The sequence below is a fragment of the Gavialis gangeticus genome, unplaced genomic scaffold, assembly GCF_001723915.1.
Source record: "Gavialis gangeticus isolate Ggan-Ray unplaced genomic scaffold, GavGan_comp1, whole genome shotgun sequence".
Classification (NCBI taxonomy): Eukaryota; Metazoa; Chordata; order Crocodylia; family Gavialidae; genus Gavialis; species Gavialis gangeticus.
The window spans coordinates 13,488,597-13,501,814 of record NW_017729033.1 but is presented as its reverse complement, the minus strand read 5'-3'; the positions used below and the strand labels follow the sequence as shown (position 1 = coordinate 13,501,814).

Below are 13,218 nucleotides of genomic sequence, written 5' to 3'. Positions count from 1 at the left end.
GAGGGGGGATCTAGTGGCCTGTTACAAACTAGTCAGAGGGGACCAGCAGGCACTGGGGAAGTCCCTGTTCCCCCATGCACTACCAGGAGTGACTAGAAATAACGGTCACAAGCTGGCAGAGGGTAGATTCAGACTAGACATCAGGAGGCGCTACTTCACTGTCAGGTCGGCTAGGATCTAGAACCAGCTTCCAAGAGAAGTGGTGCTGGCTCCTACCCTGGGGGTCTTTAAGAGGAGGCTAGACAAACAGCTTGCTGGGGTTTTTTGACCCCAATACTTTTTCCTGCCATGGCAGGCAGTGGGACTTGATGATCTGCTCAGGTCCCTTCTGACCCTACCAACTATGAAACTATGAACTTACAGTCCAAAAAGCTGAAATAAATCCTTTTTACTCTCCTTTACCCCTGCTGTTTTGAGTAGAAGCTCTGGTAAAACCCTCCTGCAGCTATGGGAACAGGCTGAACTAGCTGGGTCTTCAGATGTAACCCACACATTGCCTGCTTTTGATCAACAACCCTAACTACCTTCAAGGAGCTACAAGCAGGAGTAAGGCCAATTATAAAAGGGCATTCTGCAAGTAAGTAAGTTTTCTAGCCCCAGATATGCTGGTTATTCCCAGTATCCCACCATGTTCCTCAAACCTGACTGTGACTTAAGTTTATCTCAAACCACCATGAGTAGGATACTACCAATTCTACCAAAACAGACCACAAGCGAGAGCAGACAAATTCATCTTTGTGTTCATTTGCCTATAAGATATTTTATACTACAGCTCAATTCCGACCCATAACATAACATACCTGAAATCTTCTCTTGTTCCACTTTATCTTGTTGTGCAAGCCGGGCTGCAACCTCCTCTGGTGGTCGTTCTTTTAGAGCATGGGAGTCTTCACATGCACACTCTTCACCTATTCAGAAGCAAGGAAAGGGAAAACAGAAGAGATTTAATGAATAATCAGAATGGCTACTCCATGGTAAGTAATTTTGCTATTTCCTTTTGAGACTAACACTGGGAGCTGCACTTTACAAAAAACAACTCTGCAACCATCCAGCAAACTTATACCCTTCACCCCTGCCCACAAGAGTTACTGTGGTTGACCCTAACTCTTCTTAAAGTCCTGGATAAATGTATAGACATCATACTACAACAGGAAAAAAAACAAAACAAACCACGACACAGGAATGGTCCGATTACAGTGCTAAAGCAAAGCAGGGCAGGGATGAGTGCTAAGAAACTCTTAGCAAGCTAAACATGAACTCTGATATGATAGATACGAACATTTTTGTGTGTGCTCTGTTAGCACAGTGGAAAACTTCAGGCTGAGCACTTAGCCTGGCTAAGCACCGAGAGGAAGCTATAGTGAAATGGAGTAGTATTCTGCTTTCCCACTCTAAGGGCACTTCCTGATGTCTACAGACCATTTGTTTCCCTGGGACAAGTAGCAGCAGCACAACTTGTGCCACTGCTACTTGCCCCCAGGGAATGGCCAGCACAAACTCTTTTGACTTGAGGAAGCAACTGTGCTGGCCCCGGCAGCCTTACCTGGGGTCCTGGGAGCCTCCCAGGGCTGCAGCCACAGCAGGAAACATGAGTGGCAGCCAGTGCATGGTTCCAGCCGGACAAGTTCTGGTTTTGGGGAGCATGTGCTGTTGCCACATGTACTACTCCACTTCTTTCCAGCGTGGGTTCTTTGACCCCAGGATCTCCCAGAGTCAAAATAAACCCCTGCACTGCAAGGTAGCAGTGCAGGGGAATGCCTGCATGTGCAGTGTGTGGTGCTGCAGACAAGTCTGCGACATCACATACTGCATGTCTATGCTCATCTGGATGCAGTCTAAAAGGCTGTTTATCCCAACACAAACACATTCAAAGTGAACATTCAAAAGGTTATGAACTAAAGAAGTTTTCTGAAATCCTGAAGTCTACAGAAGAACTGAGAGGAGAGCCCAAATCTCTTGGCTTCCAGTCCTCCTCTGTCAAGCACAAGGCCAGGTTGTCTATTAATGCTCACACTAACTCTAATAGTAGGTGGTGCATATTCATTTACTCTGGGCAGTATCTGTTGTTGTATAAAACCAATAAAATGCCTTATTTAGAAAAACTGAAAGTACTACCAATGTACAGGTGCTATTGTGCCTTTTATAATATCATAAGTAATGCCTCTTCACTGAGGCCTTGAACAGTCAGCCAAGCACAATTCTGATTAGGAAGACACTGATCAGAGACTGAGTGGCCTGTGCACAGTTCAGATTTTGCCCAGAAATCTTTTATCAAAGGACTTGAGCTTACACATGTCACTGGACTCAATCTTGCAGTCCTTTAGCATGCAGAACACCCACTGAGGTTGGCGAGGTGCAGTATGAAGGAGGCAGACAGGATCAAGTCCCTAGATCTGAAAAACATCTAAATCATTTAAGCACCTGGTGCAGCAGATTTGTGTTTTCCTTCATGGTGTTCATGCACACGATCTTTTCCACTCTCTTCATCCTGCATACCTGGCGCGGGGACTGACACAGCTTCACCTGCTGCAGAAATGATCTGAGCTACTTCTGAGCTTGCTGTATATGCAAACAGAAGTGGTTAAATACAAATAGTATCCTACATATCTGCACTTCTATGCTTTTTATCATGTAGATAACTCCATGTACAGTACTACTTTTTATGTAGAGAGAACCTTCCATATCAGGAGTAAATAAGCCATGTCCTCCCACAAGGTGAGGATCGTAAATGGTAGAAGACAACCAGACCCTAATCCCACCCAATTTCAGTTAAGGTGAGGGACAGTAGAAAGAACATCTCTTAATAAACGATTTTTGCTTGACCCAACTTTAAAGGAACTTGGCAATTTGTCCATACTAAGCCCCTTGCACCCGATACAAACCCTACAAGAAGTAAGAAACAAGAATCCAAAAATCAAACTCCTTACTGAACACTGGTACAAGCCACACAGTCCAGCCAACTGAAGTGCCTGGCTGTTCAACTCCTAGATTTACCTAGAATTTCTGGATTTGCATTAGCTTGTTAAAAAATAATCGAAAAAAGAGGACATAACAGCTATGGGCAAATTTCCCCAACACTGGAATAGTTAAATCTCTTATAACAAATATAATACAAACAATATACAAAACACCAGTCTGAACAGTTATGAACAGCTTCACCACCTAATAAGGCAATGTGAAAGATATAAAAAAAAAAAAAATCTTGTTCTTCCCTTCAGATTAAAGGCCATCTTAATATACACTTATTCACAGTTACCTTCTTTTTGTTCCCCTGAAGTTGCAGGAGCTTCTGTTTTACTTTTCTGGGATTTGGTACTGGGCAGGTTTGATTCTTTCATTACCTCTGTTACAGAGGAGATTTTCAGTGCACCAGGTTGTATCTTGAAAATGAACAAACAAATAGGATTTCTTCAAAAAAAGTAATATTTAAATAATTGTAGACTGACAGTATATAAAGACTTTATACTCTAAAACAGTGTTTCCCAAACTTTTGATACCTGGGGCACACTTTTTCTGGATTACGATTGGTGGCATACCTCATTCTTATGCCCAAGAATGGAGAGTGTACACATGCAGGTGTAGAAACTGTCAGGGCTTGGAAATTTGGCAGGAGGGGAGTGGTGGCAGTGGCCACTCTTCAAGGCAATATTAAAAAAAGAAAAGAAAAAGCAATGCTGTATAGGGGCAAGTGCACTGTTACTACTTGACAAAAGTTACACCAGAGAATGGCAGATCAGATTTTCTAAATAATCCAAAATGTTACTAGAATTAAGAACAAAATGTGTTTAAATTTTCTGGTTATAGCCTTGACTGCATAATGACCTCATTTTCCATGGTAAATCATTTTACATAGTAAATTTAGACAGAAGGGAGGGCAGGGCAGACCCTAATCTTCGAGGCTGACTCATTCAGAGAAGTATACGCAACAGTCTACTTCCTCCAATAATACTGATATATAGAAATTTGAACAATCTGCCTCACCAAACACTGGATGTACTCTAAGGAGATTAGCAGAATGAAGAGAACTAATGTATATAATGGGGGTCAAAGATCCAGCCCATGGAGCCATTTCACAGGGCCCAGAATGCTCCTAAGGGTGGGGGGCAAGGCAAGCAGGGGCACATGCATATCCTTGGTGTGGGAGAAGATGGGGCAGGGGGACAAGTGACCACTGTCTTAACCCCTGCACGCACATCCAGCCAACAAGAAACCCTGAAGTACAGATCCAACCCAGGGGAGTTTGACACCCCCAATGTAGACAATTTGCAGACACTAAATACAGTAATAAACAGTCCAGCGGCTCTCACATAGCATTAGGTAACGTGGATTTCCATACAGAGTAATTCAGTTTGCTAACCCTCCCCTAACAACTTCTTTGAGACATTCAGCTTAACAAGATCAAACTGAAAAGAAAAGGTTAACTTTAACAGCACAGTCTCAAAAACAAAACAATTATTTTCCCTATTGCCACTTAAAGTCTTTATGCACTTCTAGTCAATGTCCTCCCTTAGCGGTCACTCTGCCAAGCTACAACTAGATTAAGTTTTTCTTCATGGTTAAGCCAGACAATTTCCACTCAGAAATAAAATCATGCGTTTTTCCCCTGAGAGAAATCTTCAGTTTACTTCAATACTTCATGGCAAACTGCCTTGATGGGAGGACATTCATTTTGGCAGAGGAGGAGCAGAAGACAACCAAGGGGCTCTGAGTTTAGGCTAGATACTCACTGATGTCCAAGAGAAATTCTAAGAGACCTTCTGGCTACTACCTCCAAGTTAGAGTTCTGCCCATATCACAATCAGCACTAAAAAAGGAGAAATCAAGACTGTTCTGATGGAAAATGTTAAATCTTGCCCTTCAAAATGCAGAGCACCAAGGGTAACACTAGATCCTTGCTCAAGAACTATCACTTGATATTAAGAATCTTACTAATTATCCCTCAGAGCCTTTTTTTCTGAGTAGGATATCAAGATCACAAGGATGAAGAAACATGAGATTCTCTTAAGTTTCAGGAGAGGAAGAATACAATCATTTTACTGGTGGATGACTTCATGATAATAGATAATAGATCTAGAAGTCAAGTATCAATGGTTATTTTCATCACTGACCACAGGCTGTAACTGCTATGGCTATGAATTCTGGCCTATGAACAGCTGCACTGATTTCTCTTTAAAAGGAGCTGGAAGTTAGTACTGAGCTCATCTGCTTTAAAGGGCAGGTGGCTACAAGGTTCTACCACGTTCCTCCACCCATTCCCATTCAGGAATGAATGGGAGAAATTATCAGACCCTTTATTAGGTAAGTCATGGCAGCCATGGAGCAGGCAAGCGCAGAGCCTACACATCTTCTGTGCAGCAGGAGGGGAGCACTGCAGGGGGGGCCTGACACCCACAGCAATGCAGCCCCTGCAGGGCATGAGACTCCAAAGCTGACCAACTTCCTAGTGGCTGAAGGTAAGTTAATGAGACTATTTAGCTTATAATGCATAATTAGACAAGTGACAGCCAGGTTTCTGTCACTTCTGTCAGATACTGACACTACAGTTAATAATATTGCCCCAAAACCCACATAACAGCCACAGTTGGAGGTGTGTCCTGGAGAGTGAATGGGACAGGGGAGCTCTGATTTTCCATGATAAAAAGACAAAAATCAGATGCCAAAATATATAGGTATTTAGAATTAATTGTATTATAATGATTACGGTACTGGTAGGATTCCAAATAGCTTTAAAACTGTAAATATATTAATAAAATATTGTATTCAACTGCTACTTAAAATGAAGCACAGCTATATATTTAATTGCAGAAAAACATGTATTTTGGGGTTTTAATCAGAGAATTTTGGATTTTTAAGAGAAAACAAGGACCCTGGAATATGACACACAATTTGTTGTTCTCTCTCCCTCCTATGTTTAATAATTTCTAAAATGTTCAGTTCTCCTCACACTAAATCAGGCTGGTCTAGCATATTTCTTAACTATACTTCCAAGGTTAACTATACTACATGTTCAGGAATAGAAATGGAAATGTCATCAGTATGCCATCTTTTACCACCCCCTCTACCTTCTGCAGATCATTTATGATCAGACAAAAATACAGCCATGTGACATCTTACATGTCAAATAAAAACAGGCTTTTAGAACCCATATACCAAAATTCACTTGAGACTGTTGAATCAAGTTAACATCTAAAGAGTAGTGCAAAACTCTATTTAATTATAGGAAATTGTTTGTTCCTTATCTTATTTCATATTCTCTTCTACTGACTTACCAATTACTTTGGTTCAGCTTTTATTATATACTTATTTAATTTCAGATCCATGAAGTGCCTTCCTTTTTTCAAAGATAAACAGGAACATACAATGATTTTTTTCTAAAGTATGCTGCTTTCATATGTCCAGGCTCTAACATATACTGAACTAAGTGTCATTTGGAGTCTGCAAAACACAGCAAATGGTTTTGTAAAAGCGTTCAGCAAAAAAGAATACTCCGCAAACTTACCGGTTTCTTTGGCGTTGGTATGCTATACGGGGCAGGACCAAGTGCCACCTCAAAGAGTTTATCAGAGTATGGAATGGCCTTTTCTACATTCTCCCGGAAACGTGGATCATAATTAGCATACAGCACAGTACCACCAACTCCTCCACCCGCAACCAAAACACTTGCCCCAATGATTTTGCCTGCAGAAACACTGGAGAAAAGAAATAAGATCGAGAGTTCTTTAGGTAAAAGTCAAGCCAAGCATAGGGAAAATCATTTCTGAGATTAAAACTGAATAGATTTTAAATTGTTAGTTTAGCTCTGAAAACCAGCACTTTTGAAAAAAAGAAGGCCTATAAGTATTCAGTGTTCGCAACAATTCTAGCCCCTCTAAGCAAATCTAAATCGATGTTGCTAAGTTGAAATTCAGTCAAACGGTCACAATATTGCCACTCTGAACTTCATAAAATCTGCTTTAGAAAGAAGAGGCACAACACAAGCAAGTGTTCTCAAGCAAATTGATGTCTGTAGTTTATAAAGAGCTATGTCATAACACTAAGAAAGATATCTGGAAAGTTGCACCCCAGATTATTTACAGTCATGAGCAACCAGCTAACAGACTCCTAAGAGTCAACTTTTCAAGACAGTTCTTCACCCAGAATTGGGATCAGTTTGCCAGAGAAGTTTAAGATTGGTTTTAAATTTAATCTGAATGATTGCTCCTCCAGCACCAGAGTTCATACTGGGGCACCAGTTCAGGAGTAGCCAAAGCCAGAAAACTCCTGATTAACCACCTCACTCTTCTTGGTCAACTCCCATCCAGCCACTGACCCCTGTGATGTGGCTTTGCCTGAAACCTGGTGGATCAAAGCATGTGCACTTTTAATATTTCTAATTTTAAGTCCCAGGCTAAGGGAAAATTGCAAGCTAACTTACTGTTCCCAAATTAGACCAATAGAAGTGTCAATACTGCCTATGAAACACTACATACCCCGATTCTCCTGATGTTGCATATCCACGGCACAGCTGTGATGGACGGAATGAAGATCTACCACACCGGCAATTCTAAAGAAAGGCAAGAATCAAATATTGCATGTAATTTTTTTTAAGTCTTTAATGTTCTGCTTTCAACCTAATTAAAATCTCCTAAAAAGATATGTTCTGGGGAACATATAAAATGCATTAGTAAGAGGTGTAGAAAAAAACAAGTAACATCAAAACAAGATTTAGTTTTCCCTAATAAAAAGAGTCTACTCTAATGAATTACAATCACTTTCAAATTAACAAAAAAAACCAAAAAAAAAAACCCTGCAAGTAAAAACTTTGACTTATATTACCAATAGTATAAATATTAAAAATCAAAATGATTTGGGGGGGAAGCAAGAAAAAGAATCTCCTCCTCCATTTTTGCTGCCCGATTATATTTTGCCCTTCACTTTGGATAGTACAACTGGACTAGCTGTTTCACTTCAGGATTCTGATGCATCAATATAACTCAACAATAACTTAAGATGCAGACAGTGACAAGGAACGTCTAAATCTTCAAGTGATTTTCATTTGCTTTTAAAGAAAAAAACATTTCTATAAATGTTCAGTAAAACTCTAGATTGTGGGCCAAAGCTACCATCTTCTTAGAAGAGCTATACTGAAAGTGAGTCCCTTTATGAACAATTAGAGTTTTAGTAACAAGAAGCTAGATTCAGCTTTTAATAAGCTAGGTAATAAAGCTTGCAATGGTATTATGTCAAGTCCTCATTTCCATTACATTTCCTTTGACTATGAAAATGCTAACAGGAAAGATCAGTTAAACCAGCCCAACCAAGCCATCAGAAAAAGACCCTGTCCCTCTTAGCAGTTCTAACAAAAGACAAAGAAATTAATATATAATGGAAAAGTACAGGACTTGTGTGAAGCATGCAGGTCAAAGGAAAACACTTTCTCTCCCCATTTAGTTTAGACATGAGGCAAGCTTTGCATCCTAGGAAATGTAACCAAGAAAAAGAAGTTCTATTTTGATAATTTATACTTTGAAATAAATTCATGGTTTAAAATATCTTTACTCTGTTATGATATTAGTCCCATAATTCTTCAGACAGGGTAGAACATGAATCAGGAACACAATGCACTGATTTCTTATTCTTTCCAAAACTGCAGCCAACTCTTTTAATTAGCAACAGAAATATATGGGCCCAGTGACAGGAAGTACGGGTTTCTTCCTTGGGCAAAGCTTCTTTATAAAGAATAACTTAGCTGCAGACATAAGTGAAGTTTATGGTGCATGATGAGGCAGTCAGGAAGCACAATTTATGATTAAAGTCATCAGAAAGGAAACCCATCAGGTGTTGATCCTTCGTAAACACAATACTTGTCATTATTTCTTTTAGCAGTTACTACTTCAAGAGGCTTTTCCATTTATCACTTTGTCAGGGGCAGGCAATTATTTCAGGCAGAGGGCCACTTACTGAGTTTTGGCAAGCCACCAAGGGCCACATGACAAGTAGCCAGGGGCAGATAAATATTAATTTTCAAAATTTTTTAGGGGCCCCACAGGACACATTTTGCCCACCCCTGCTTTTACAAAGATGCCACATGATTCAGAAAACTCCAGTCCTTTGTGTTCACTCTTTTTTTTTGACAACAGAAATAAGAATAGAGCAATTATTCTGACCTTTGGTGGTTTTTGTGAGTTTTTTGCAACAGAAGGTTTTTAACAGTACGGATCCCTATTTGAAAATCTGTGTTTATCTTGTGAACCATGTTTGCACATCTAACAGCACTCACATTGTGTGGCACCCTTGAAAGGATCTCAACGGACCCCAGGATGCTGCAACACCTTGGTTGAGAATTGTTGGTCTACACATAACAATCACAACTTTGGCCTGCAGCATGCAGCTGGAATTTAGACACACTCACCAGGTACAGATAACAATGTGCCTACTTCAACCTCCCAGTGAGTCAGGTCCAGACACAAAGGAGATATAGTAATGAAATACACCTGTTTGTACATTTTCATGATAAACAACATTCCAGAATCTTGCACACAGGCAGGAAAACTAGTTTCTCTCTTTTTACACAGCTTTAGATCTGCTATTGCCTTGAATTGGGTTCTTTCGGCAATTCTTCCAACACCGCATTAGCAGTAGTTACAGCTCAGAGCTGACCCAGACAACTGCATGGTAGAAATTATTGCAACCAGCCCACTATTAGTGCTTCCACTGGTGGCAGTACACTGGTGGGACAACTTGACATAGACTTAACTTGGACAAGACTTTACTGACTGCCCTTAAAAGATGCAGCAGAGGTGAAGAAAAGGTGGAAGCCAGGCAAACCTTCCCTACTCAAACAATGCTGAAGTGTTTTGGTAAACAGAGACTGCCCCTCATCTGCTTTTGAACAACACACCTTTGCTAGGACAAGTAACAGTGGCATTGTTTCACAAAATGCTTTGTGCTCTTTTGTCCAGTAACCAACAGTTACTACATCGAGTCTAGATTAATAATTCATAAAGTCACTAGTTAATCTCTTGTCCCACTATTTCACTGCCACAGACTTCAAAAAGCTTCTTTCTGGTTGTTTGTTGTCATTTCCTGAGTCAAGAACAACAAATATTTTATTTCCGCTCACAGGAGCGAAGATACAAAAATGCCTTTTGGTACAGAACTGAACTGACAGCACAGCTCCATCAATCTGCATCATTCTCTAGGGCAGAGGTGACTAACCTGCATCATGTGTGCCATAAATGGCATGGGGAGCCTCTGTGTGTTGGCACACAGCAGATCAGAGGTAGGAACAGAGAGCAGAGCAGCAGATCAGGAAGGAGGCGGAGACCAGTGTGATTCTTGGGGAAAATACAGGGCTTAAATTTGTGGCAAGCCTGCCAAAAAATTGGCTCTTACTGCCCTAGGGCATGCCAAATGTAAAATAAAGCCTTAATATCTTCTTAGTTATCAATTCAGACCAAAGGGAGCAAATTCATGAACCAGCCATTATCACACATCATCTGCTTATTGCAAAAAGTAAAATACACAGGAACTGATATATGCTCTCAAAAACATGTTCCACATTACCCGATAATATACCCACTAAGCTAGGACCTCTTGAGTAGAAGACCACAATTACATACGACTGCCCCAACAGCTTCTAGAATTAAAACCCTTCCATCCAACAGTCTGCCTTTAGTTCCTGGGCCATTTAAAAAAAAACAAACAAAAACAACCAACCAACCCCCCCACCCCAAAAGCTGTTTATTTTTTTATCATCTCTGCAAGGCAGCAATTGTCTTTATTTGCACAGTACAATGTCTAAAACCCAAAGCATCTTCAGACCTTATCTAATATTTATATTCCAGGAAGGAGTGACTCAGGAAAGAAGCAGGAAAGTGCTACAAATATGCCATGCGCTTCTGGCATCTGTAGTAGCACCCCCTCTGAAGTCAAGGAGGTGGACACCATCTCCTTTCAAACTTCATCTCTAAGAACAAAATAAAGTAACAAAATAAATGGGAAGGTCACATGCAACCCTGAGATGATTTACACACCCATGTTCCAGAATACAGCCCCATTTTCCAGCTCTACAATTCAACCCTGACTTTCCAAAGTTGGTAAAAATTCACCCAAAAACCTCAGGACCAGAAAGGAAGGGTGTGTGTGTGCTTTAAGACTCCTGAAACACATCTAGCAGCCTCAGAGTCATTCTATATTCCCACCTCACAGCTCAAACTTTCCACAGCTTACAAGCCTGGCCCCTTAAAGGTTGTCAGATGACTTGGCATGGAGAACTCTGCAGCCTTATACAGCAACAAAGAGCTGCTGCAGTAAAACAGCTGGCCAGCTCTGAAGCGGTTACACATGAACTATGAAGCCATCATGCCCCTGATAGTGGTTGTTTTGCTCGTTGCTGAGCTCTGCGGTTGGAAAACCCTAATGTACCCTAATGCAGAATGCAGCAAAACCCCAGGACAGTTCAGTTTATATGCTTCTATAATGAAAGATGCATGACACTCAAATCAAACACTTGTCTAATCTACATAGGCTTAAGATCCCTGGACAAAAGTTTAAAAGCCAGCTTTAAAAAGAAAAAGCACCAAGCTCCTAAAATCTCCCAATGAGAGACAAGGTCAAAGCTCCAGAAATTATTTTCAGTTGGCCAACTTTTGGAACAATATTTCTCTGTGACAGTCAAGACAGCCAGGTCCCTGTACTGTCCCCCCACCACTGGCAGTAGGTGTCAGGCTCCTTGAGAATTAAGTCACAGCTACTCCTTGCTTAACATCGTAGATACATTCTTGAAAAATTTGACTGTAAGCAAAACGATGTTAAGCGAATCCAATCATGTCACAGTAGTTACCTCCTAGCAGGCGGTGGCCAAACAACTTTACAACTGAACACCGCGCCACTTCAAACACATACGTTCTGTAATAGGTTAGCGATGTAATAACGAAACGCCATTAACAGGGACGACGTTCAGTGAGGAGTACCTGTACAGGAATGGACATGGCAGGGCTAGTGACAGGACATGAGGCTATGCTTTAAAAAACTCACGGCCTCAAACAGAAGCAGCTTTCACACGTTAGGAGCTCTGCTATTTATAGGACACTTTGGCGTTTCCCAAGAGACAAGGGCCCTGGGGCCAGCAGAGGTTATGACATAAAGAGGCAGACGCCGAGACACGGGGCCTTTTCACGGCTCCAACGTCATCACCGGTCCGTCTGCGGTGCTGGGAGCAGAAGCAGGAGAACGGAAGTGGCAGGAAGTCACAAGCAGGCAAGGTCATGTCCTTCCAGAGCCATGAAGGAGTCCAGCCACTCTGGTATTTTTAGTGTCCCTCGACTCCTGTGGGGTCGGACTCTCCCCACCCCCGCAGTGCTTGTGCCGCCTCCTGCTCCCAGATCCTGATCTCGGAGCCCGGCCCCGAACCCAGGCAGCTCCCCCACCAGGGGGACTACAAGCCCCAGCACGCAGCGCGGGAGCAAGAGCGCGCGCGCGCGTTGCATGCTAGGGCCTGTAGTCGCTTCAGCCCCGCCGCACGCGTCACGCACGAGCCCAGCAGCCAATCAACGCCTGCCGACCCCTGCCAGTCAGAAAAAGCCAGGCAGCGATTGGAGGACGCGCCGCCGCATCCCTCCCCCGGTGTCTCCTCACAGCCCCAAGCTCGATTCATTCCATGGGCCGCCGGGGGGCGGAAGGGCGGCCACCTCCCAGCGGCGGACCCGCTCCCCCGCCTGGGCCTGCCTTGCCTCACCTGCGCGGTTACCGCGACCCCCACACGCTGCCACGCTCGCAGCATCTCGCCGGGCGCGGGTCGCGGCGGGTGGCGGACGCTGCTCGGAAGCCGCCGCGAGCACTGCACTGTCTCCGCCCCCTCAGCGTGACCCCCAGCGCGCAGGCGGTGAGTAGCAAGAGCAAGCGGCCAATCAGCGCTCGGAGAACGGTCAGGATGCAAATCAGGCTCTGCCAAGCATGTGTGAGTGCGCGTGCGCGCCAACTGCTTGAGGGGTGGCCAATGAGAGCGCGGCTCAGGAGCAACAGATGTCAGCCGCACGTGGCGGGAGAGCGCGTGCGCACTACTGGCGCCGAGGAAGGGCTGGGGGAGCGTTGTGCAGTGCAGCCTCAGGGCCTGTTGAGCGGGGACAGCGGACTGCTCTCTCCCCCTGGGGCTGGGGGCATGAAGAGCTCCTTACCCCCATGGAAATGAAAGCACCACTGCTGGCAACCAGGGTGCAAATTAAGGGGGGGGGGGGG

The 13,218-nt window shown here is 43.1% G+C and overlaps 1 protein-coding gene across 4 annotated transcripts in view; it reads right to left on the bottom strand.

Moving 5' to 3' along the window:
• The window catches only part of IMMT (inner membrane mitochondrial protein), a 43,327-nt gene extending 30,478 nt beyond the window's left edge, over window positions 1–12,849 (bottom strand). For 2 of the 4 annotated variants that reach the window (XM_019525830.1, XM_019525832.1), the window contains exons 1-6: window positions 12,719–12,849; window positions 7,470–7,543; window positions 6,500–6,689; window positions 3,257–3,380; window positions 2,422–2,559; window positions 801–908 (exon numbers count right to left, since the gene is read on the bottom strand). In XM_019525830.1, coding sequence (XP_019381375.1) covers window positions 801–908; window positions 2,422–2,559; window positions 3,257–3,380; window positions 6,500–6,689; window positions 7,470–7,543; window positions 12,719–12,763 — 679 coding nt within the window. In that variant the 5' untranslated portion in view covers window positions 12,764–12,849. Of the gene's footprint in view, window positions 1–800; window positions 909–2,421; window positions 2,560–3,256; window positions 3,381–6,499; window positions 6,690–7,469; window positions 7,544–11,954; window positions 11,988–12,718 lie in introns of those variants that run through there. The other 2 variants (XM_019525831.1, XM_019525833.1) reach the window with 2 other exon arrangements.
• Window positions 12,850–13,218: the final 369 nt, after the last annotated feature.